The 27,814-nt window shown below is 37.6% G+C and overlaps 1 protein-coding gene across 1 annotated transcript in view; it reads left to right on the top strand.

The window, feature by feature from the left end:
- RIT2 (Ras like without CAAX 2) overlaps window positions 1-27,614 on the top strand; it is a 265,724-nt gene extending 238,110 nt beyond the window's left edge. The window contains exon 5 of the mRNA XM_016225037.2: window positions 27,360-27,614. Within this exon, the coding sequence (XP_016080523.1) occupies window positions 27,360-27,590 (231 nt within the window). The 3' untranslated portion in view covers window positions 27,591-27,614. The remainder of the gene's footprint in view (window positions 1-27,359) is intronic.
- The last annotated feature ends 200 nt before the right edge of the window (window positions 27,615-27,814 follow it).

Below are 27,814 nucleotides of genomic sequence, written 5' to 3'. Positions count from 1 at the left end.
GATAAGTCATGGCAAACCAGGGGTGAATTTTAAATATAAACGTCTGCTCACCCACACCCTCCAAGTTCACCCTGGCCCTGGTGTGTGGGGAGCTCCCCAAAGTTAACAACGAGCATCCTCCCAGCTACCCCAGCCCTTCCCTCCCTGCTTCCTCTTTTGTTGAAAGCCAATGCTTATAGATTAATAGAAGCAAATTTAGTGTTAAGTTCTATAGGGGAGAAAGTTTTCTGGTACCTTCTTAGGGTCTGACAATTAAACTGACAAAGACAGATTCGCAGAAGAAAAGCATACACATTTGTCTAATATAAATTTACATGACATGGAAGCTTCATAAGAAAATAAAAGCCCAAAGAAATGATTAGAACTGAGTGTTCTTATGCTGTTCGATGAGGAGTGAACAGTCATGGAGGAACAGGATAGGTGAGTATAGTGAACTGAGGGAAAGTTTGTAAAGCCTGTTGGGGTTCTTCTCAGTGTCTGTGTCTTTGAAGATAAAGATGTTCCTGACATCCAGGCATACAGAGCACCTCTGGCCATGAGGGTTTTGTGACCTCTTTCAGGGAAGAGAGGTGGGGAGAATATCAAACTGACCTTCTGGCTTCTGCTGTTTCCTCAAGCTCCTAGAGCTCAAAATAGTCAGTATGCCGGGTGGCATTACAGAGTCACATTAGTTCTGATGGACATTTCTGAATGAAAAATGTGCTCACTGTTACTTTGTCAGTTTGTTGTTTTTTTTCCTGAATGTTTGAGTGCTTTTTTGGTGGCTACAAACACCTTTTTATACTTTTGATGTTTTGCCTCAATTTAATAGCGTTTGTAGAAAAATATGCAGCTGGCTTCTAAAAACCCATCGCTATCTCCTGTTCCTAGAGGTATTAGGGTAGTTCTTGAGGCTTGCATTAGGATAGCTGGGATGGAATGGGACATTGTTAATAACTGATTTGTTTGCTGGGGATGAAGAAATAGGGGTTGACAATGAATCACTAGAAAGCTGGTTTGCTATTAAGATAAAGAGACACAAGGGAATGGGAAACAACATGCATTTGTGAGAAAGGAGTTCATTGATTTTATTTTTTATATCATATATTAAATTTTGAGAATAGAGGAAATTCAGTTGGATATATTAGGGGACAATGAAAAATTTGGGTCTGGATTTGGGGAGCAGGAATCTATTGCATACAGATGGAGTTTTAAAATATGGCAGTGAATAAAGATGACTATGGGATATGCATAGGCAGGGCTGTCTCTCATAATGTGGACCTGGCCGGGTCAGGAGTAGAAAGAATGCCCCTGGAGGTTCCAAGGCCAAGTTACCTCCTTCCTTTTCATCTCAAAAGCCCTTCTGCCCTCCTATCCAAGCTTTATATACACATCCCACACTGAACTGTCACTTGACCACCTCCCCATACTTACTGTTTGCTTCCTGGAAAGGAAAGATGGCCATTGGGATGTTGGATCTAGAGATGAGGCCCAGGAGGTAAATCTAAGACGATTTGGGCAGGTAATTCTGAGGTCCCACATATTAAGCTCTCTATAAAGGTATGGAATCTAGGTTAGTATATAATGCTCATGTCTTCACCCTGTGAGGATGGGTATCAACAGAGGAAGTTCAGAGATGTGACCACCTGGGTAAAGGCCCTGGTCACTCAAGTCCAAGGATAGTATTACTAGTAATAAGAGGCTGAGTCCAAATCTCTGGGCAACACCTATCCTTAGTGTACGAGCAGAAGAGCAAGAGAGGTAGGAAGAGAATTACATTTCACAAAATCTAGTGAAGAATATAATTTAACAGTAGAGTGGTGGTAAAATACTACAGAAAAAAAATTTTAGAAGGTAAGATTGCAAAATAATCCTGGGTTTGGAAATACTAATTGTTTCTTTAAAAAAAAAGTTTTAAAAAATTAACAATAAAATAAGCCTTTAATCTCTTTTTACAGTAAAATAGGGTATGATTTTTTTTTTTTTTTACATTTTAAAGAATTGTGGTAAAATGTGCATAGCATAAAATTTACCATCTTAACCATTTTTAAGTGTAAAATACATTCACTTTGTTGTTCAGCCAATTTCCAAGATTTTTATCTTGCAAACCTAAAATGCTATACCCATTAAACAACTTCCCATTTCTCCCTTTACTCAGCCCCTAGAAATTATCGCTCTGCTTCCTATAAGTGAGATCATACAGTATATGTCATTTGGTGACTGGCTCATTTCACTTAGCATGATGGACTTAAGGTTCATCCATGTTGTAGCATATGCCAGAATTTCCTTCCTTTTTAAGGCTGAATGATATTCATACAATATTGCATTATGTATATACTACATTTTGCTCATCCAGTCATCTATCAATGAACAATTGGGTTGCTTCCAACTTTACATTAGTATGAAGAATACTTCCATGAACATGGGTGTGCAAATCTCTAAGACCCTGCCTTCAATTTTAAATATATTGTTAGATCATCTGGTAATTTTATTTTTTGAGAAAGTGCCATATTGTTTTCCATAGTGGCTATACCACTTTACATTGCTATCAACATGCACAAGGGTTGTAACTTTTCCAAAATTTCACCAATACTTAGATAGTAGACGTTGTAATGGGTATGAGGTGGCATCCCATTGTGGCTTTCATTTATATTTCTCTGACGATTAATATGTTGAGTATCTTCTCATGTGCTTAATGGGCATATCCAAGTCCTTTGCCATTTTTATTGGGTTGTTTTTTGTTATTGAATTATAAGGTATTATCAGATATCTTTATATATTCTGGTTGTTAACCCCTTATTAGATATGATTTTAAATACTTTTCCCATTTTGTGGGTTACCTTTCAGTCTTTTGATTGTATCTTTTGATGCACTCCAATATAGCTATTACTTTTGTCACCTGTGCTACTGATAGATTTGGTAGTGATTTCTTAGATATACTAATGTCATGAAGCTTTCCCCCTTTTCCTCTAAGTTTATAGTTTTCTCTTTTTTCCAATTTGAGTTACTTTTTGTGTATGTATAAGATAAGGGTCCAACTTCATTCTTTTGCACGTGAATATCCAGTTTCCCCAACATCATTTGTTTAAAAGACTGTACTTCTCCGTGGAAAGGGCTGGGCACCAAATTGCCCGTATAAGAGGTTTATTTCTGGGCTCTCTATTCTACTGGTCTATATGTTGCCTTTATGCCACTACCACACTATTGATTATCATAGCTTTGCAATAACTTCTGAAATTCAAAAGTATGAGACCTCTGACTTTTGTTCTTTTCAAGATTATTTTGGCCATTCACCATCTCTTGAGATTACATATAAATTTTAGAATGGGTTTTTCCATTTCTGCAAAACACGCCATTGGAATTGATAGAGATTACATTGATCTGTAGATTGCTTTGGCAAGTATCAACATCTTAAGAGTGTTAAATTTTCTAATCCATGGACACGAGATCCCTTTCTATTTATTTCTTAGTAATTGGTTACTTTTGCCACAGAAGTTTTAGTGGAGAGGTGAAGCAGTTGAAAAATTTTAGTAACTTGAATTATGAATGGCATGTAAGTGTGGACTATTCCTTGAACAAACAAAATTTGAAAAAAGATAATATGGTGACCAGAAGAAATAAGAGATCATCCAGGAAAAATATTTCAAACTTGCTTGGTGAAGGAAAGATACTAGTAAAGAAGAAAAAGTTGAGTGTAAGAGGGAATAAGAAGAAATTATTTCTGGAGGGCATACAAAGAATAAATTCATAGATCAAGTGGTTTTTAAAGAAGGGGCGTTTCCCCATCTTGTAAATGGAGCTAGAAAGAAAATGATGGAGTCCAAACTCAGAGAAGGTTGATGATAGATAACAAAGGGAGCTTTTGCCCAATAGCCTGTCCTTTCTCTGTGAAGTAGAGGAGCAGGGTCATCAGCTGTGTCGGATGGTAGAAGGAGCTGGCTATGAGACAGAAGGAATGTGTAAAGATGTAAAGCGATCACAGGAAATATGAGGGGTGATGCCACATAAAAAGCCAACAGAATGGCTGTAAAGGATTGAGGATCCAGCTAAGATTTGTCAAAGAGTCACCCAGGAAATTTGTACAATTTTATCTGGCAGGATTCAAATACTTAAAAAGGCCTATAAGTTTGTAGGATTTTTGTATGAAAAAAGAAAAGGTTGGAGAGTTGAGGGTGCTGCTGAGTGAATTCTTTGTATAGTTAGGCAAGAGGTTTGTGTATGGAAAGGAAGTATTCTAGACAAAGGTGCTCGTTTTGAGAAAACAACAAAATAGTAAGTCAAAGGACTGCCAATTGAGGACAGTGAGGAAGTTTATGACAGTGCCAAATAGTCTCTGCATCCAAAGAAACTGACTTACAAGGAGCAGTTCTGAAGCAAGAGAAAACACTATGTTATATTAGTGTCATTCAGCAATGAACGTGGCTGTTAGAAGGCTTGGGGTCTCAGGTCAGCTGTGGCATTAATTTACTGTGTGACCTAGGGTGAGGCACTTAATTTCTCGAGAATCTTAAGTCTTGCAATTAACTAATTTCCAAGTTCCCTTCAGTTTCTAATTATTTGACTAAGCTCCATGGAGTTTTGTCTGCCATCACCATCCAGTGACCCTACTTTCACTATTTTGTATTTCTTTGGACCTAGGATAAATTGCCATGCCAACAAGTCACACATGGACTGACAATCATAAAAAAGGTTACAAAGGGAAATGTGTCAATATATCTAATTCCTGCCTCACTTGAAAGGTCAATGCAATTCATTCCACTACAACACAGCTCACATTTGAGGGAGGGAAATATTGACTGGTAGGAATGCAATTCCAGGTATAAGTACCATACTCCATTAATTAAGCTATATTACAACAGAAATCCCATCATTCTACTTGGAAAGGAAACAAGACAATTTTGCAAATTGTTTAGTGACTTTTCCCCCTTATTCAGTCTTAACACCTTCAGTGTATCTGTTCAAATCAATTCCTTATTTTAATAAACATTATAAGCATGCATACATATACACACTATATAGTAAGCACTATACTGAATTCTGGGTAAAAATGAGTGAATTATAAATAAGTTGAGGCTCGGAGAGGTAAAATAGTTGTCTAGTTCCACATAACTACTAAGTGACTGAGCCAGGATTTGAATAAGAATTTGAACTCGTGTTTATAAGCTTTCATTTTGAACTCTTAAGCATCTGCATTCATGTTTATAACCACTGCAATAAGTTTCTTCCATTCCTTCAAGGAGCTTAATTTCAGGTTAAATTAATGAACATGAAAACAAGTATGGAAAGAAATGTGATAAATACTGTCACAGAAGAATGCACAAAGTACATAAGAGAAAGCTTTTTAACTCATCTCATCTTGGAGGGGTCAAGAATGTCACAGCAATAAAATCAACATTTCATCTCTTCATATATATAGATGGTTATTGGTGGCTCACACTGAGAAGAAAAGAATTTCAGCTAAAGGAAGAGAGGTACAGAAATAATGAAGGGACGGCTAATGGCACATTCAAGAAAATCTGTTATTTAAAATCAAACTATTGGTGTAGCTTTAGTCAAGACACCAGGGGCACTGTGGGAGATGCTTTTGTAAAGGTAAATAGATGCTGCAAGCCTGTATTGTGTCCAAATGCCAGGCCAAGACAAAATTTGTACCACTGTGCCAGAAAATAGGAAAAAGTCACCATGTAGGTGGCTTTTCACATTTACCCTATATAAAATGCCATCTTTCATTTTGATATTAGTATATTAAGACTCCTCTCTTCATTTGATGTTTTGCTTTGAAAATGAACTGATGGTAATAATTAATAGCTTGAGACTTTTTCCTTTTTTCCCCCTTCCTTCCTTGTACTGTCTGTATTTGGATGGGAATACTGGGTTGAGTATTAACTAAAAATCAAGTCTCTGCCCATTGTGAACTGGCACAGGAAAGGAGGAAATTTAATATTGCCAATTAATGACATGTATCTCCATTCTTTCCAAAAAATATCAATCTAGCTCTTTGGCTTTTAAATTAATTCCTGCTTAAGGCCATCTAATTTCAGGTAAATATTTCACCAAGTCTAGGTGTTGTTTGTCACTGTGAGATTCAGAGTCCCATCTTCAAGAGCTTGGGCTGGGGTTTTCACAGATGTAGAATGAGATTCATGTCAAAGAAAGGCCCTTATACTTCACAAACTTAGCTACTCTTATCAAGAAACATGACTACTTCCGAGTAGTGCTAGCAAAATTCCTAGGAAGGGATCTCATTAGCTTTGTCTAGGTCATATCTACTCTTTGTTTGGGGCAACAGGGAATCAGTCAATAGTATTAGGTTTGATTTTATTGCTCCTCTGAGTTAAACTTTTACACTTCTGCCTTCCACAATTTCACTTACTCATCCTTTTTTGTTCTTTAATTAAAGTGGGCTTTGGAAGCTGTTCATAGAAACCTGCTTCTCTCTGGTAACTAATTAGGCTAACCTCCACTGAACTCCAGGCCGTCATGTTTGTGCAAAGAGCTTCTGAAGAGTTATCATTGCACCTGTACCCAGGATGAGGTATCCATGGAAACCTTGAACTTCTAATGACTGGTGGTTGGCAGGCTCAGGCACCCAGAGGGCAATTTATTGCTAGGCTGCATTGAGACCAGCACTTGGCCTGCCATTCTGATTTAGATGATTTTGTTAATGGTAGCTCCCCACCAAAATTTATCTAGGGCTCATCCCAGTATCATTCTGACAAACTCATTCAGGAAGATAATTGTACAAAACTCAACTAGAGCAGTGAGGGTGAGGAGCTGAAATCTCCTGTAAGGATAAGTCAAGGACACAGAAGAATCACTGTGCTGTTTTACCTTCATATGGATATATATACACACAGTATGTGCCTAAACATTTAAATACAGGTCCATAAAAAAAGTCTTTCCCCTTAGGCCAGGGTGGGAGATCACCGATGTGGACAGACACATCAGCCTCCCTGCTCTCCCTAGACCTCATGTTTCCTTTTGTCCCCTTGGCATGTGAGGGCTGACCTTAGCAGTGAGCCCACTGCCTTAAATACGGGAGGTCATGTATCAATCCCTCCCTGGGCTGTCGGGGGTTCCTTTTAATCTCACTTGTAATTTTCCAGGGGAGGTTTACAAAAGCCAAAAACAGACTTTTAATGTTGTAAAATACCTATGGAGACAGTGAATATTTCCTTTTTCATGAGGACAGGCTGTATGTCAACTGGTCTCAGAGAAGATAAAAACAGCTTTCAAGTTAAACTTTATTGTATTTAAATTGTGCATGAAGTAGGTTATTTGCCTTACTCTTCTGAAGTGATTCACTTCACTCAGGCATAGGCATCCATTTCTTGTTATGGAATGCCTGATTCTTGTAAGACTTTTTCTTCTGACACATGCAAAATATTCCCCCCACTAATTTGCAAATGTAGTCATTATGCATTCCAAACATTAGATCCAGAAACTAATAGCAAAATTAATGGATATTCCAAGGCCCCACTGAGAGGAAAATATAGGCCAGGGAAGCTTACTGATGAAGGATGGACTGAGTGCCTCTAAATGTTAAGGCAATAATGACTTTTCAAGATAGCTAGAAAAATGGAATCTCAAATTTCAAGTAAACACTATAAACTAACCAAGACTGCATCACAAATTAGTATGTTAAATGAGTTCAGTTTTAATTATTTATGCTAATACTTCATAGCTTTCTAAGAGATGGCACATGTTTAGGCAAATAGGAGAGGTTAGTAGAAAATCTTCCAGTAGCAGTCTCTTACTCAGGTCTGCAGATGAGAGGATAACAAGTGATGCTGTGAATCTATTTGTGAATCCAATTTATTCCACAAATATTTATCAAATCATTGCTATGCATAAATTCTGAGAACACAAAATGAGTATGATAGTCTCTACCCTCATGAAGTGATGTTTGTGAGGAAATAAGGGCATCTAGCACCTAAGATACCTGGAACTGTGTACAGGATGGGGGTGAAATCATGCTTCACTTTAAAGACAGTGGAAGTAAATTTTCAAGGAATGTGGTGCATTATTGGCAAATGTATTTTGGAAGAGGGAATGATACCCTCATGAAAGTGGGAGCAGTTTTAAATGGGTGGGGTGTAGAGTACAGAGGGGATGGGTGGGTTGTTTGGCAACAGGGTGAATGTTCATTATACTCCTGTAAATGGGACATGAAAAGAGATTGATTCAAAAATATAGGGTAGATATGCATGGATAGAGAAAGGCAAAAAATAGCAATGAGTTTGAGAAATCGCTGAAAGTGGGGGGTAGAAATAATCTTAGATATCAACTAGTCCTCGTTTTTAATTTTTAGATAAGGACAATGGTGTCCAAATTATGTGGTCATTGCATTGTTTGAAGAACATGAATTTAGCTCACATTTTAAAAAATGAGACTCATGTAAAAGTAATTTCTAAGTTCCCACTGGTTTCCTCTTCCCTGGAGCATTATTTATCTGACCTAGATTACCTTTCTATTTCTCTGACAATTTAGGGTTCCCACCTTAGACACACACAAAGCAGATGCATTATGGCACTCATCTTGGTGATATTCACCTAGACTACTCTTGTCTAATAACAGTGTATTGGGGCTCTACTGTGTACAAATACAGGGTGTTGGTTAATTTAAGATGAACAAAAACAGCACAAGTGTCCATAACAGGTTATATGTGAGGCAAAATATATTTGAATGAAGTCATTGAAGAAAATTATTTCATAGGAAGCAGACAGGGCCAATGATATTGCCAAGTGTATATTTCAGTGTTCTATAATTTTGCTTGTGTATTCAACAAAGAAATTAAAATGCAGTGGCCCAACTATCTGCCTTTATGCTTGTTACTCCCTCTGCTAGGATAGTTAAAAAACCTTTAATATCTGGTATGGATATGCATCCTTTGAAGTTAGAAAAGTAATGATCTTACAACCAATGCTTCATTGTTGTTGCTGCTATTTATCTGTTTTAGAGATACATTTTTTGTCACACACTTTCTATAAGAACAAGGCAAAATGGAGCCATCGATTCATATTTCTTTTCTATGAGTCATTTTTTCAGTTTAAGATTGTGCAGGATGAAGACTGTGTTATGAAAATAAGACAGCACCGTCTTCTGAATACAATTAGTGAAAGACATTGTCTATGTTTTCCAATTTTAAAAGAGTTGCTTATGGAAGGAAAAGAGATTATTCTGAATGTTTTTCTAAGGCCAGCATATGGACAATAAATTGAAAATCTAGGGAGAACATTTTCTTCTTAACATCTCATCCAGAGAGAGCTACACATTATGGTCTGGAATTCTCTTACAGGTGAATAAAATCATTACTGGAAGTCTCCATAAAAAGTCTGCATGTCTCATTTCACAGGAGTGTTTTAGAAGCAATGATGTCCATTCTGATATCATTCACAACACCATCTATCATTCCATGATTTCAGAATTTTGCTGAGTTAGATGTCCCTGAAAAAGATACTAATCTCAAGAGCAAATTTAGGTTGCTTTAATAGTCACATGTTATGAGAGGGAAATAAACTGATAAATTTAACCCCTAAGGCAAATTTTGTATTAATTGGAAGGAGGGGAGAAATTTACATAGTCAGCTTTAGGAAATAGTAGGAGTCAGGTTTTCAAGTCAATCTGACTATGCTTCTAGGTGAGGGGTGGGGAATCTTTCTTTTTGCCAAGAGCCATTTGGTTATTTATAACATCATTCATGGGCCATACAAAATTATAAAAATTACCTATGAAAAAAGCTCCTAGATTTATTGAATTTCGAGTTCTGCCTGTGGTTGCCTTGGCAGGGCCAGACATTCCCCAGCCCTATTCTAGGTGAAGGAGACACAGAGGTAAAAGGCACACTGAGCGTGTGCCTGTGAAACTTCCCCTTGGTCCAGAGTAAGAAAAGTATTAGTTGTGATAGAAGACTGAGTGATCAAAAATCAAATCTTAGGGAATTAAAAAGAGAAGTCTCAGGTGTCAACAAATATTCATGAAGCAGAGCCAAAAACGTTTTAGAACAGCATAAGGGATTAGTAGAATGTTGAAGATATAAAGGACAAAAATGTAATAGAGTAAAATAGGATGAGTTTTAGGATCCCTGGTCAAGTGGCAGAGCTCTAAGCACTGCGCTCACCTCCTCCCATGACCACATTAAAATTACAACTAAATTATAGAACAACCATCCTTGAGAACCACCTGAAGACCAGATGAACAGAAGTCCTATAACCAAGGATCTAAATAAGCCTGATGAGACTGATAGGGGAGGTGGAGTTGTGGAATGAAACAAAGGGCTGCTGGAGTCCCAGGCATTCCTCTTGGGGAGCCATACTCGGACTCCCTCTCTCTTGGCTCCAGAGTGGGAATGGCAGCTCCAGAATGCCAGGGACATATGAAGAGGAAATGAATCAATTGGCTTCAGGGTAAGGGCCGGAGGGGCAGGAGTCATGTTTGCAGGTGCCATTGCTCCTTTGTTGAGCCCTCCCCCACCCAGCCTGCAGGCATGGGTGGGTGCCAAATTTGAGTTCTCTTATTACCTGGGCTGCCTATATTGCAACTCCCATCCGGTGGCTGGCCTCAGCTCACATTGGAGTGCCCATCAAAAGGTCCCAAGCCTGGCAATAGTGGCAGCTGGCCTCAGTTCACAGCATAGCATCTCTAAAGGGTCTCTAAGCCCAGCACAAATGGCAACCAACTGCAGATCACTGTGTAGCTCCCCATAGGAGGCCCCAGTTTGGGAACAAGTGGAGGCTGGCCCTGGCCTACACCAGAGCCCCTCCCATGAACCTTCAGAATCAATACACCCAGTAGATGGCTTCAGACCAAAACAGAGTACCACCCAATCAGCTCCACAAATGGCATACCAGAAGGGTGGACTTGGCTGACACCAGATCCCACTCAAGCAACTCCTGCTTCATGGGCTCAGCACTGGTACAGTGGCTTGTCTGCTGTGTCATATCCAGTCAGCCTGGGTGTATTTTATAAACATCGATGTGCCAGCAGCAGTCTATAACAGGAGGATACACACAAGGGAGTTCATCACCACTAAACCAGTATAACAAGAAATGTTAAAGGGACTTCTTTAAGTAGAAAAGATGGAAAGAAGAAAATTCTCATTGACAAAAGCAAACATTTAGTAAAAGCAATGGATCAACTATAAAGCCAGCACAAAGGTTAAGGGGCAAAAGTAGGAAGATCATGTGTAATTATAGCAATAAATTAAGGAATACACACAAACATGTACACACACAAGATATAAAACCTAAACATGGAGGGGGTGAGTAAAAATTGTAGTGATTTCAGAATGTGTTGGAATTTAAGCCACCACAATTTAATACTGCTATAAACATAGCTTGGTACATATGAAGCACACGGTAACAACAAACCGAAAATCTATCAAACATACAAGAAATAAAGAGAAAGGAATCCAAGAGTGATACTATAGAAAGTAATCAACACAAGAAAACTACAAAAACAATACAAATAGAATGACAATAACTACATAATTATTTTAAAATGTGAAAGGAATAAATGCTCCAATAAAAAAAAAACATACATGGTGGTTGAATAGATTAAGAAAACAAGAGGCAGACATCTGCTGCCTACAAGAGACTCATTTCTGATTGAAAGGCAGAAAATAAAAATATGGAAAATATTTCACGCAAAGGAAAAAGCTAAGGTAGCAATACTTCTATCAAGCAAAAAAGATTTTAAAACAAAGGCTGTATCAAGAGACAAAAAAGGGGCATTTTATAATGATAAAGGGATCAATCCAACAAGAGAATATAACTTATAATCATCTATGTGTATCAACATAGGAGCACCTAAATATATAGACAGTAATACAGCATAGTAGGGCACTTTAACACCCTACTGACATCAATGGACAGATGATGCAGACAAAAGATCAAGAAAATAATGGCCTTAAATTACACATTAGACCAGATATCATTATCAATGACAAAAAGTTGAACACTTTTTGTTTAAGGTCAGAAATAAACACAGGTGGTAAAAGTGGATATCCTTGTCTTAACATAGCATTAGAAGTACTAGCCACAACAATCACAAAAAGATAAGAAATAAAATGCATCCAAGTTGGAAAGGAAGAAGTAAAACTGTCATCATTTACAGATGTCATCATACTATATAAAAAGAAAAAAAAACTATTAGAATTAATAAATGAATTTAGTACCGTACCAGAATACAAAGTAAATATTCAGAAATTGGTTGTATTTTATACACCAATAATGAACTATCAGAAAGGGGAATTAAGAAAATCCCATTTGCAATTTCATAAAATACTTAAATTTAAGGAGGTAGAAGACCTGTACTGGGAAAGCTACAATTCACTAAAGAAATTGAAGAAGATCCAAACAAATGGAAGCATATACCATGTTCATGAATAGGAAAAACTAACATCATTAAAATGCCCATAATACCCCCCCCCAAATCTACAAATTCATTGCAATCCCTATCAAAATACCAATGGCATTTTTCACAGAGCTAGAGCAGGTCATCTTAAAATTTATATAAAACTACAAAAGACCCAGAATAGCTAAAAACATCTTGAGAAAAAACAAAGTTGGAGCTATTCTGCTACCTGTATCAAACTATACTACAGGGCTATAGTAATCAAAACAGCATCGTATAGCATTAAAATAGGCACTTGGATCAATAGAATAGAGAACCCCCAAATAACCCCACACCTATATAGTCAATCTATAAAAAAGGCAAGAATATACAATGGAGGTAAAGGTTGTCACTTCAATACAAGAATGAAACTGGGTCACTTTCTTACACCATATAAAAGAATAAACTCAAAATGGATTTTGGATTTAAGACTTAAAAAGTTAACTGCCTATGTTTTCTTACATTTTACATTGCTTTTAGTAATATTTTTTTTATATGACTCCACAGGCAAGGGAAACAAAAGGAAAAACAAATTGGGCGACAACAAATTTAAAAGTTTTTGCACAGCAAAGGAAACTATCAACAAAATTTAAAAAAAATACAAAAACCTACTGAGTAGAAGATATTCACCAATGATATGTCCAATAAGGGGTTAATATCCAAAATACATAAAAAAACTCATACAATTTAGCACCAAAAAACCCAAACAATTCAATTTAAAAATGGGCAGAGGACCCAGAGAGACATTTCCCCAATAGATGGCACACAGATGGCCAATAGACATGAAAAGATACGCAACGTCACTAATCAGAAATGCAAATTATCACAGTGAGGTATCAATGAGCAGCAAGCATAGGTGAGGCTGTGGAGAAAAAGGAACCCTCGTGCAGTGTTGGTGGGATTGTAAATTAGTGCAGCCACTATGGAAAACAGTAGGGAGGTTCCTCAAAAAATACATGACCTAGTAATTTCACTTCTGAGTATTTGAAGAAACCCAAAACACTAATTCCAAAAGATATATGAAGCCCTATGTTCATTGCAGTGTTTATAATAGCCAAGATATGGAAGCAACCTAAGTGTACATTGATAGATGAGTGGATAAAGAGGATATGGTATGTGTATACAATAGATTATTAGCCCTAAAAAGAATAAAATCTTGCCATATTTTGTTACAACATGGATGGACCAAGAGGGTATAAGTCAGTCGGAGAAAGAGAAATACCAAATGACTTCACTTACCTATGGACTCTAAAAAGCAAAATATAACAAAACAGAAACAAACTCATAAACACAGAGAACAAAATTGATGGTTGCCAGATGATGTGAGGGGGGTTGGATATATAGGGGAAAATGTAAAGGGATTGAGATATAACAGTCGTGGGAATGTACAGTACAGCACAGGGAATATAGTCAGCAATATTGTAATAACTATGGTTTCAGATGGGTACCAGACTTATCTGAGGGATCACTTTGTAAGTTACATAAGTGTCTAATCAGTATGTTGTACACCTGAAACTAATATGTCAACTGTAATTTAAAACAATTTTAATTAAAAATTAGTTTTAGACCTGCCACTAGATCTTGATATTAAATGTGTTAATCAAGTATTACATATATTATTTTAATATGTTTTTATTGATTGGAGGGAGAGAGACATCGATCAGCTGCCACCTGCACACACCCCACCAGGGACCGAGCCTGCAACAGGGGCGTGTACCGTGACTGGGAACGGAACAGGTGACCTCTTGGTGCATGGGCCCATGCTCAACCAGCTGAACCACACTGGCCAGTGCTACATACATTGTTTTTAAAAATTAAAATAGGAAAATGAGAGAGGTGAGGAAAAACAACAAACTACTAGGATCCATGGTTTTCAACAGACTGTGGAAAAAATGCAACTCTACCTGCAGTGATTAAACATAACTGTGGTTGCTTCTTGAAAAAAAATATATTTCTGGTTTTAGCAAAATGTTTTTGACACATTTAATAAAATATGCCCAAACGTGGACTCAACCATTTTGATAGAGATGGTAATGCAGTAAACTGTATCAAAATATTTCCTACAATAGAAAGTCCCCACTCCTGGTGATCTTTGTAAAGGTAAGAATCAAACTTCTCACTCATCGGGACTGCTGGTCGTATATTTTAAAAGAATGAACAAAACGAAAAGTTCAAAGTATAGTACACTGTAATAAGCATAGCTCTTTGTTTATCTAATTAATAGCTCTTAATAACCCCATTTAGATGTGCACATTAAGTATTAGAGAGGCTAAGTAACATAGTTAAGATCACTTAACTTGTAAGTAGGCACAGATGGGTTTAGAACTAAGACCATTTGATTTCAGAAACCATCCTCTTAAACAGGACACTTTTCTCCCTTGCACCGTAGTGAGACCTCCTGTTCTGACAGAGGAGACTGTTCTCATCTGCTTCTGGGGAGGATGGGGCACAGATAATGTCAGTGAGCTGACAAGTACCTGTAGCGATAGTCTTGTTTGCCATGTGCTCTGACATGACCACAGTCTCCAGGAAAAAACAGGTGTCACCGACTCGGAGATGCAGTCTCAGGCTGCTGCTGCTTAACAGACTTGTCAGGATTACCTTCCTTGCACTGGCATGCTGTGTGCCCAGCCATGGAGGCAGGTCGTGCTGTCCACCTGGGGGAGGGAGCGGGCAACTGGGCTTAGGAAACAAATGGAAGGAGTTTCTAAGGCCACAGGGGGTTTCCTGTAACAGTTAACAGCTGTCATCTGTGCAGCCACTTGAATCTACACATCATATGTTTCAAATCCAAGGGGATGGGAACTCGCAGATACACATTCTATGATACAAGAAATTTAAATTTATAAAATACATAAAAAATATAAATTTGAATTTAATAAAGTGAAAGCAGCAGAAGAGGTGTCTGCAGGCCTCAGCTGCTGTCTAAATAGGGGGACATGGCAGCAGCCCCTCATCTCCACATGCATGCCAGTCTGATTGTAGGAGGAGGCTTCTTCTCTAAACCTTTACTTCCAGTGTGCTCTCTTCAAAAATTCACTTGTCCCACCCTGGCTGGTGTTGCTAAGTGGTTAGAGCATTGGCCCACTTGCCAAAGGGTCATGGATTTGATGCCTAGTAAAGGGCACGTATCTGGGTTCCAGGTTCCTTCCCCAGCCTCAATTGGGGCATGTTCGGGAGGCAACCAATATATGTGTCTCTTTTGCATCGATGTTTCTCTCTCTCCCCCTCTCTCCATCCCTTCCACTCTCTAAAAATCAATGGAAAAAATATCAATTGGTAAGGATTAACAAAATTCACTTGTCCCATGCTTTGTCTCTTCAGCCCAGACTTTGTGTGCTAGACAAAGAGGCATATAAGGTAGTGAAAAGAATCCTGGGTTTTAGTGCTAACTAAAGCACTGAAGAAATATACTCTCTTGGAAATCCAGGCATTCCCAAAGTCATTTATATTAAAAAGGAATTTGGAGTATAGGATGCCTAGGGACAATTTAAGCTCTAAAATTCCAATTCCCTTCTGTGTAAATAACAAGAACCTTTGGCAGGAGGGTCACTTTTCAGAGGACTATGCAATAAGTGTGTGCCTGCAGAAACTAATCATTGACAGATGTTGTGGAAGAGACATACATAATGATTTGGTGATTTGAAGATGACCCTAAAGGCCATTGTGATCCTGAATTCGTTTGCTTTAAGGATATTCTATACTCCTCAATTCTGGTAGCCCAACGGATGCCCCTTATTTTATAGGTCCAAAGTGCTTCATTAGTAATTCTTACTATGTACATATTTATTAGAGTACATTATGTGTGCTAGAAGTTTACTATGTTACTACATAGTCTACAGTAATTGGCATAAGAACCTTCTTAAGGAGATAAAATTGTTCTTTTATCTTAAAGAGAAGGAAAATGAGTTACTTATCCAGAGTAAGAGGTGAACCTGACTTCATGTAGTACTAATAGCTATAGGAAAAGTATCATTAGTTTTTGAGCACTTATTATGTGCTACCCACTATGATACTGGTGATAACACAGAAATAACCTAAACTGGAGAGCTACACATCTGCCTTTATGCTATGGAAATGTCCCTCTGGCTATATAGTGTTAAGGGGTAGATTTGAGGCTTCAAATGTGAAGGTGTGAAAATTTAGGGGATAAATAAATAAGACCCTGAATTAAGGCAATAGCCATGCAAATAGAGGGAAATGTCAGCATACACTATGAAAACGATAGAAATAAAATGACTTGATTAGCAATTTGATTTAGGGGTGTGGGAGCTAGAGGGATCTAAAAGGACTTCAAAGGTTGTCATCTGGATTACTGGAAGTTCTCGTACCATTAACCAAGATGTAACATTTTGGGAGGAAAAATAATTAATTTTGATGTGCTTATGACACATTCCAGAGGAACTCCCCAGCAGGTGTATATGTGATTCTGGACTTAAACTGAGAGTTGAGGTATGAAGACATCAATATGTGACTCATGAGCACAATAATGGTGACTAAAGCTATGGATCTGAATAAGAATACAGTGGTACCTCGGTTTTCAAATGTCTCCGACTACGAACATTTCGGTTTATGAACACCATAGACCCTGGAGTCAATGCTTCGGTTTCCCAACCCGCCTCGGAAGCCGAACATGCCCCGCGGCTTCTGCTGAGGGCACAATCCTGAGGCTCAGCTGTCGGCTGTGGATCCCTCAGTTTTCAAACGTTTCAGAACTCGACTGGTCTTCGGGAACAGAGTACACTAGGAAACCGAGGGACCATTGTGTATGAGGAGGAAATGTCAAATGAGAATAGAAACAATGCGAGGATGGGCCCCATGGCCATGCACATAATTGCCAGAGGCATGAGGAGTGAGCGAGTGAAGAGTAGGATTCTCAGGACGTTCAGACCGGATATTCTGAAAGAGAAATCAGAGATGAGAAAAATCCGGAAAGATGGTCACCGAGCCAAAGGAGAAGAGTTTAAAGAAGGGCGCAGTCAACCTGTCAGATGTTGCAGATGGTGAGAGGTTATTGAAAGCATCTACTGGGCTTGGCAGCAAGGCTGCTATTCATACCTTTGAAGACCACTCTAGGAGAATGGGCGGGGAGGAGGCAGGACCCAGATTGTGCGTGTTGACATGCAGATCAGAAGTGATTAGGATAAATGGGCACATAAATCTGAGCTATTATTTCTGCGATTGTGCACCCTTTTCCTGCGCACTATCCTGCCTCAGCCCTATCCTTCCTTTTTTTAACCTTATACAAATACTCCCCTGAATGATCTGCCTTCAATGGTGAATGAAAGAACAGGTATAAGAAAGTAGAATTGGAGCCTTAAAATAGGTGACTTGGGTATTTTTCTGGGAAAGGGGGACTGTTAGAGAGGAAGGCTGAAAATATGGGACAAAAGGGGTAGAAGTAGAGATGAAGGACCCAGAGAATGGAGAGATACTAGGCTTGACAGACTCAGTAATGTCTTTCATTCAGGACTAGAGAGAGTAAGAGCAGATGTAATGATACAGGTGAGCTCCCAGGTGCTAGTGTTGGATGCTAAAGTCATCCTTTTTGGATGCTTTGATTTCCTCATTGAGGTGAAGGAAGACAGCAAGAGCATCTGCTGCAAATAAGGGTAAGATCAAAGACCTGAGATTTTAAAGAACTAAATGAGGAATAGGAAAGAGTACTGACTAATAAAAAGTACGATTGCCAAGGGCACTGATGGCTCTGCCAAGATTGAAAACTAAATTTACAGTAGTGCCAACAAGCACAGGCTTATGCATTTTTCAAAAATTACCCAGTATGTAGGGCCAGAACATAAAGAACACTGGCTCCTTTTTGCCTTCTGTAGATCTCAGGATTAGAACTTATATCAAACTTACTTTGCTCAGGTTCATCCTTCTTTTCATGGCATACCATTTCCAAATATAACCCCAAAGGATACACAGGTTGACCATGAGCTTGAGGAACCCGGACACCTCTGGCTTTCCTTTGGACTTCCTCAGTGTCATCTCCCACTGCGATCACTAGACTCCTCAAGAAAGCATCATGACCCAGGCTTCTTTTCTGTTTAGTTTCTGCAGTGCACATGTTTTATTCAGACAGTATATGTAATAGGGCATTTGTGACACTAGAAATGCATTTTAATGTAAAGGACTTAAACCCTTCAATTGCAGTGAGATTCTAGCTTCTCAGCTCTCTAGTTCATTAACAGAGTTTTTGCTGTGGTACTTGGTTGGTTCTTCCTTGGTCATCTTTCTCTATTTAATTCACCCATGGATTCAAAGATGTTTACTGAGCATGGCTCATGTGCAAAACACTGAGGTGTTATTGGGGATGCAGCATTCCTTGCCCTCATGGTCTTATATCCTGCAGGGATCCAGACATTATACAGTTATACAATTTATTACTTAGTTATACAATTTATTACTTAATTATAATTGTTATATGTTAAAAGGATAATACTTCTTTCTATTTTTACCTAATATAAATTTATTCATGTAATAAACTAACCACTAAGATATTTTTTCATGCTTAGAGAGTAAAAATTTTGGCCACTTCCGAAAGTTAATTATTCAGAATAACTAATTCCCTTAAGGTTTGGGAGAATCACTCATTTAATATACATCAAATATACACATTTATTTATTAGTTCAAATATATGAGGATATCCTTAGGCATGCACATATATATGTATACTTATGCATACATAATCCGGCATATATATTTCATATACTGCCTATATATATTGATTTATAATTTTAACATATTTTAAAAATAAAGCCCTTAGGAGAAAAATTCAAAGAAGCAGCCAGATATTGCTGTTAGCAAAATATTGAGCATTAACCTTGTCTTTTTTCCCTTCATCGCAGCTACTGGCTGCCATGGCAACTTTCCCCCCAGCATACCGGAGCTGCTTGGATGAAAAGCACAAGGCCTTGGAGACTTCAAATGTCTCTTGTACAAAGCAGTCTAAACCCTTTACCCTGGAGCCATTACCATCCTGTGCCTCAGAAGGACTGGCTATGCCATTTAATTTATTATGTCTCGCTTTTCTCTCTATTCAATCGATATCTCTCCAGAACAGCAGGAGAGAAAAAATCTTTACATTTTCTTGCACAGAGTAGGCACTCAAGGAGAAGGTTATTTTTTATTATTCAATTGATGGGTACCAAAAGAATTTCTTATGAATCTAATTAAATTAGGCATTTAAGCTCACTAATTTTTTCTGATTGTAGTCTTCATTCACTCCTTCCTCTCATGCTCTGGTCTAAACCATGTTAAATACTGATGATCCCACCAAAGCTCCATTATCACTTCTGCCTCAGGCCCAAGTTAGTCCCACCTAAGACTCCTTTCTGCTCCTGAACACCAAAGCCCTCCCACCAACCTACGTAATTCTTGTCATTCAAGTCTCATATGAAGGAAGGCTCGCTCCCTACCTCAGGAAGCCAAGAACCAATAATAAGGGCCTGGGCATTACTTATAAATGCTGCTAGAATACCCCGCACTGGCCACCATCAGCGTAGTGATCAGAGTGATCTGAAATTTCCATTATATTTTTCAATTGCCCTAACCAACAGCTAGTTCCCCTATTGATTGTAACCCAGCTGTATTCCCACGGCCAGGGCCCTAGTGGTGTCAATCTACAAATATCAAGTTCCTACTAAGTGCCAGCCACTATGGTGGGGATGAGGTACAGAAATAAGACAAAATTCCTGCTATAGCAACTCTTATACTGTCCTGGAGGTAGACAGAAAATGAACATGAACAAAGTGTTAAGATGATTTCAGGGAGTAACTAAGTGCCAAAAAGAAATAGGCAGAGAAATGGGATAGAATTAGTGGCAAAGTACAAAATATTTTTTAGAGAAAAGCTAGGCAAGGTATCTCAGAGGTATATGATAAGAATACAACTGATAAAAAGTACTGGGGGGAGCACAGTCCTAGGCAGAGGAAGTAAGATGTGCCAATATTTGAAGTCAAGAAGATCGCACTGGGCATATGAGAAAGTATATAGCTGGATGTAATGTGTGTGGGAAGCGTGGTGTGAACTGGGCATGGGGAAATGGACAAAGGTCACATCAGGTAAGGTTTATAGGTCATGGTAGGAAGTAGAATAAAAATTTAAGCAGTGTCAACATTTGATCTAAAGGAGTTGGAAATTTCCTCTGACCTCTTCAGACATAAAAAAAATAAATAGCATTTATTGGGTGTGCACAGGATGCCAGGAACTATGCTAAGTGCTTTTCATGTAATAGCTCCTTGAATCCCATTAACAATTCTAAGAGGTGGGATTTTAAAAATGAGGAAATTCAAGTATGGAAGAAAGGCTAAGCAACTCTCCAAGAGCCCATGGCTAAGAAGTGGTATAGCCAGAATTTGGATTCTGTAATCAGATTGCTAAAATCCATACTCTTATCTGCTGTGGCAAGATTTTGCCAAGTATCTTGCTGGAAGCCACACTATGACACACATAAATTTGGAATTAATACCCTGGCTTTTGGAATTGCAGTTTGATTGACTCAGACTATTTTGGTTGGCAGTGACTGTTTATGAGATGTTATCAGCAACATTAATGAGTATCTGCCACCAACAAAGTTTGTGGCTAAGCATGATGGCAATACAAATGGACAGAATACAGCTACCTTGAAATTTGTTTGGTGAGATAAAACAACTAAATTGTAAGACCCATAAACTTGCCACATGGATGATGAGTTGCAGAGCAAAGCATAAGCCAAGGAGATCACCAAGACTAGAATGATCTGTGAAGTTTTGAGTAGGTCTGGAAGAAAAATGACTTACTAGACAGGGAACAAAAGCAAAATGAAAAGCTTGTAGAGGAGTTGTGTGTCATAAGGTATAACAGGCACTCCATGTTACAAAGGGAGCCTCAGGCAAGTGGGCAACCAAAATAGCTTAGTTGGTTCTTATTCTACTTTCCCTGATCTCCACTCCTTCCCAGGCTATAAAGGAAAATTTCAGGGGCTGGGAAGTTGGGATAGGAGGGTGGTGGGAATCTGCATTCTCAAAGCCAAGGTGTGGAGTGTTTTCCCTTCTCCCAACCCCAGAGAAGAGTAGAGGGATGCTGACCCTCCTTGACAATCTCTTACAAGTTAGAGGAACTTGCTAAGGACAAGCATCTCTTTTCCTGTTGAACCTCTGCTTAGGTCACACACTTGTTTCTCACCCATCTTGAAAAGAGAATTGGAGGAAAAATAGGCCAAAGGGAGCAGGTGGGGATGAAAGACCCTGTAAGCTCAGTCTTTGGGCTGTCAAGAATGAATTTCCCATGGTCAGTGACTGCATCTGAGGGTGAGACATTCTTGTCAGTGCTTTGCTTGTTTTGATTTTCCCTGCAAGGAGTTGGATATGACATCTATGCACATACCTTTAAATTCTAAAAGAAAATAAATAATTCACAGACTAAATAAGCTAATAAATAAATCAAAAGCATTTCCACTGGAACTGGTCAAGGAAACTGGCAAGGCTACTCCTATTAAAATTGATCGAAACCGAATATATAACTACGCAAAACAAAAACTGAACAATGTAAGTTTGGGCAGCTTTTCCTTTAAGTTAACAAATAGAATGTTTTGGTCCCAAATTTGCCAGGAAACTATGATTCCTGCTATCTTGATGATGTAGGCTGTATAATGAAAATTAACTCCATGGCTAAGGATGGAGAGAAATACAGACAGGGACACGTTAAAAACAATCCCAGAGACTTTGTTCTATACACTAAATGTTTTAACAGTGCCCAGCAGGCTTAGCCACGAAGATATTTTTGCTTATGAAGCCTCTCCTGGGAGAGCCAGACCCATCTTTCTGCCAATCTCGCCTCATTCAAGGTTAGCAATTATAGCTAAGCAGTATCAGAATTTCCTTTTGTGCTCTTAAGATTTATATTGCCTACTAGACAATCACCATTACCCTGAATACCTTTACAATAACTTAATTTTATTTTTACCGAGTTCAGGTAAAAGATAAAAAGATGTAATGAGCAATGAAGCTCCTGAAGTCAGCAGATTACTGGAAATGAAGCTCTAATTGACCAGCATGCGTGCCTTGCCCACCAGCAGCTGAGCAGGGAACAGAACAGGCTCTGCTTGCTCCAGGAGTCTCATTAACCCCCCGCGCAGCTGTGGCTGTGCTCTAATACCCCCTCTGGCAAATGGGAAATGGCATTTCAGGGAGTACCTGGCATATTACACAGTGATCTTCCTCGGTGAAAAAGGTCATATATATTAAAAAGATGGCTCCCCTGGGTTATCGAAATTTTTTATTACTTTTATGAAAAATTTTTCTTTATTCCTTTATTTTCCTGCCAATGCTTTGTAGGGCCTCGAGATGGCACTTTTAATCACAGACTCCCTTTCTTTGCAATTAAGGGGCATGGTGGTATAATAGTATCTGCATTGATTGCTTGCCCCCCCCAATATAATCTTTCTATAATATGTATTTTCCCTATGTTTCTATATTTAAAATTTTCTTTTTATGTAAATGCAATATAAACTATTCCATGCCATTTGTTTGCCATTTAAGAATCACCTTATGTTGAAACAACTCATGTCAGAATAATCAATTACATACATGGGATACTAGCAAAGGGAACTGGTCAGATCCCGTGAAAAATAGACTGACCTGGAAACAATACTTGATGGAAGATTAGAATTTGATGGTGGTTTTACTTAATAAATGTGTGACCTTGAACCATTTGCTTAAGCTTTCTGGCCTTGAAATTCCTCATTTAAGAAATTAAAAAAAAACAAAAAAAAAACACTAATTCCCTTATAATGCTGTACTTCTTTTTTAGCAGTTACTGTGTGATGTAGATAGACATTTATAATTGAAATATATTTTACTCAAAATTTGGATAATGTATAACATATTAATTATATTATATGAATTACCCTGGTTTTAAACCTAATATAAAAGCTTTTACTTTTTGTTATGTTATTCTGGTTCTAAGCCAATCAGAACACCATTAGTTGATTAAAATTATTCCTAATGATACTGTTGAAATATTTATGACCTTCAAATTGACCATAATTACTAAGCATCAAGCTTAGAATCTGTAAAAATTATTTTTCTTACATATTTTGACTCAAATTCTTCCATTGAACTTATACTATATCAATTCCAACATCAAAGGTAGGGATGGCAAATTTATGGTTTGTCAATATTGGTGTGAGATGGAAATTTTTAAAGTATGCTTTCACTTTTTTTCTTAAAAAATAAGAACTTTAGGTCACTGATCTAATAAATTTTGAAGGAAATATAGAAGAGATTAAATAGTTTACTAAGTTCAATTTCCATTTAGGTTTCTCTAGGTAATTTTCATGTTCATTACAGCTATTAAATAACATAAGATTAATATTCTGATAATGAATCTAAGAATACATGCAATTACATTTCATACTTTGAAATAGAGGGTTTGTAATTTCTAAATTACTTACTCATCAGTAGTTACCAAATTAAATATACTTCAGCTGCTACAATTAATAAAACAGGCAGCTATGTCATCTGTTGATGGTATTTCACTGTGTATGATTTCAACAGACTTTTAACTGAATTCTGATGTTGTCAATGATTTGTAATCTTTGCATTTTTATACTTAGGAAGCATTTCATAAATATGTGTTTGTATAGAAAGATTTTTCAAATGTGTAAAAAATACTGTTGATTTCATTAAAGTCTTCACTCAAATCACTTTTTATTTCTATTCTCCCCAAAGAAAAATTACCTTCCTGTTCTGGTGGAAATAATCTCCATCTGTCAAAAATAGTCCAAAATGATAACTCAATGTCAGGGTGCCATTGAATGCACCTTCATTTCCCCCACTGATTTGAAAAATGCCACTCCAATAACATATTAAGCTCCTATATATATTTTGGTCTTGTTTCTGGGTTCTCTATTTCATTGTATTGGTCTAGCTGCCTAGCCCTTAACTAATACTCCACTCCTCATTTGGGAAATATGCCTGAATTGTTATATCTTTAGAGGAAGCCTTAATAGGGAGAGTCCAACTTAACATCTTTGCAAAAAACTCAGATTTAGTTTTCTCTTCTGCATGATTGTTTTCTGTTATATTTAAAATTTTCCCTTTTCTACTTTCTTTGGGTTAAATTTTCTGGGCATTTTTTCGTAACTTTTTAACATTGCTACTTTATTGAATTTGAGGGTTTCCACTGTCCTAAAACATGCAACTATTGCTATAAAGATCATTCTAAACAGCGCTTTAGATATCCCACAAGTTGCAATATGTTGTATTTTTTAATCATTCAGTGTCAAATATTTTATGATTTTTATGTAATATCTTTGACTTGACTATTTTTCCAAAATATTTGGGAATTTCCTAGTTACCTTCCTATTAAAACTAGCTGAATTCCATTTGTTTGGGAATATGCTGTAACTTTGATTCTTTGCAATGTTTTAAGCCTTTCTCTATAGCTCAGCATGAAGTCCATTTCTATAAATGCTCCCGGTTCACTTGAAGAGAATGTAAATTTTTCCATTGTTGAATAGGTACAGCATCTTATATGTGTAAATTAGATAAATAGTGTTCTGTTTGAACTAACTTTTTGCCTATTCTTTTAACTGCTGAGTGAGATGTGTTAAAATCTTTCACTATAATTTTGAATTTTACTTCTATCAACTTTTCTTTCTTAGGAACTAAGACTATAATTTTAGTACATACAATTTATAAGTATATCTTCATGATAGATTTATCTTTTTAACTTGCTGTTTACTGTGTTTGATATTATGTCAATATATAAGCTTAATTTTGTATTAATTTCCATTCAAATGTTAGTCTTTCCATAGCCTTACATGTAAGGTGTTTCAAGAACAAGTGATTTTTTAATAATCTGGTCTGACAATCTTTGCCTCTTTTAATTGGGAAGTATACTGCATGTACATATAAATGATTTTGCTGGATTCTATTATTTCTGTAGAATTATTTGCTTTCCCCCCCATCCTTTATTGTGAGCTGAGTGTACACACTGCATTATTGACTTTAGGTTTCCCCATTAGTCTTTTGACCACTGATTGGGGTGTAAGAAAAATGATCTCTGCCTCTCACCCACCTGCTTTGTCAAGGGAACATCATAGGCTGAAAGAGCACCAATATCTGGGTTGAGTTCTAAATGAGACAGGAGAGGCAAACTGAAGCCCAACTGCCACAGTCTCCTCTCTAGTTGCTAATGGGGAGCAGGAGCAAGATATAAATATTTTTGCAAGCCATGGAGATTTTGAAGATATTTTTGTATTCATATAGCCTTATAAAAGTTGATTAATCTAAAAAAAAATACCAGAAATGAGGTGTTGCTATAGGAAAATGTGAAATATGAGTCATTGGCTTTTGGGTGGAGAAAACTGTTATAGGAGATGGGAAAATAAAGAACAACACATGCTGTGGGGTATGAAAACATGACCAGCTACTTAATAAACCTATGACTTAGTTAAGTTGTTGTTAAAACAATGTTAATCACTTCAGTTGGATGCTTTTAGCTGTATTTCTTAAGTTACTATAAGACAGAAATAAGCTCAGAAAAGAACTGATGGTATTTGCTAGCAGGAATGAAAGAGAAAGGAGAGAATTTAGACATTCCTTATACTCACCTGTTTATTAGCCCTTGGTGAGGTCAACCTATCACAGACTAGAAAGGACCTGGCTTTGGAATCAGTAGACCTGTTTCACATCCCTGCTCAACCACTTGTTGGCAATATGGGATGCTCTATCAGTTAAGAAAGGCTGATTTAACTCAGGTTATAAACAACTCCAAAATGTCAGCAGCTTAACAGACCGAAGTTTCTTCTTTGTCACATACCCAGCAGGGGTGAACTGAAATCTCTACTCATCATAGTCCCAGGCCCAGTCACTCAAGTTCTAGACTGATGGAGTTTCCAGTTCACCATATACCTCCATTTGCAGAAAAAAACTGAGCATGTAAATATATAAACATCAGGTTAACTTTAAAATAAAATAAATAGACTAGTATGAGCTCAATACTGTCAGACATATTGAGTAAGGCAGCACACTCCTGCTTTCTCAGAGCCAATGTGAATATTCTAGTAGAATTTAACAGGAGTGCTACATTTTGAACAAGATTACTCGCACCCAGCTACCATGACACATAATTCACTGTTTAAATATTTGTGCATTTATATTTACATCTTAATTAATACTTAGTAAACTCAAGTATATTTATGACTCATCCTTTTAGCTCATCTAATGGTGATTTAGGCACCAGGCACTGTGACAGACACCAAGGGATGATAAATGAGGCAGAGACTCTGACCTCAGTCAGTGTATCACCTCTAGAGGACCTATTGCACTAGCATGAGCCACAACATGCTAAGTGCCACACACGAAAAAGAAATGATAAAAACTCACAAAGCTCTCAGCCTGCTCTGAAGAGCTCAGCTAGAGAAAGGATTATTTATCATAATGGTGGCATTTTGCTTTTTTTTTTCACCTGAAGATTGTATTTTAAGTTTCATGATGACAACTTCATCCTGACTTACTCTTAACTGAAAGCTCTGAACTATAATAACTAGTAGTTACAGAGCTTAAAAATGTGTGTTCAGCATGGTCAAAGCACGTTGTATTGACGATTTTACTTAACAGCCTTACAGGTGTTATCTTACGTTACATATGAGAAAACTGAGGTCAAAAGGTTAAGAAATTTACTCAAGTTTGCAAAACTATAAGCAGTTTTAATCTAAAGCCATGCTTTTGACCACGTTACTTCTTTTTGAAGTCTGAAGAGTTAATTTCCAGTTCCATTTTTAATAAATTCTAACCAGGTGCCCTTTCAGAGATTCTGGTTTCTCTTTGTCCTTCAGGTTCAGAAATTTGAGAAACCTTCCCTTAAAACATATTGCCACATTTTACTTTTTTTTTTTTTAATGTAACAGGCCTACAGCCCTGGTAGAGAACATGCTTTCTGATCTAAGCATCTCTCCTTTCCTCTCTTTTTAATATTGTTTTTATTTTCCCCTTAGGTCTCTACAGAAGAAGGCTTGGGTCTGGCCCGAGAATATAACTGTGCTTTCTTTGAGACCTCTGCGGCCCTCAGATTCTGCATTGATGATGCCTTTCATGGTTTAGTGAGGGAAATCCGCAAGAAGGAGTCTGTGCCATCCTTGACGGAAAAGAAATTGAAGAGGAAAGACAGCCTGTGGAAGAAGTTAAAAGGCTCACTGAAGAAGAAGAGAGAAAACACGACGTGCTAGCCTTACATCTAAGTCCTCACTCCTTACTCTCCCTCTTTCTGAACTTTATCAGTTGGACAACTTCAGATTTGCATTCTGCTTCAATTCTCTCTCTCTCGTGCTCTCATATCTGCCTGTAGGTAAAAGCAAGACCTGCGTTAACTGTACCTCTTGAGATAGTTTTGTTTCGCCCTTAACAGTTGGATGAGTTTTGTCAATCAGCTGGATATGCTGTTTAGTTTTTA

The sequence above is a fragment of the Miniopterus natalensis genome, chromosome 7 (assembly GCF_054644295.1).
Source record: "Miniopterus natalensis isolate mMinNat1 chromosome 7, mMinNat1.hap1, whole genome shotgun sequence".
In the NCBI taxonomy this organism is placed as follows: domain Eukaryota; kingdom Metazoa; phylum Chordata; class Mammalia; order Chiroptera; family Miniopteridae; genus Miniopterus; species Miniopterus natalensis.
This window is presented reverse-complemented; position numbering and strand designations above follow the sequence as displayed.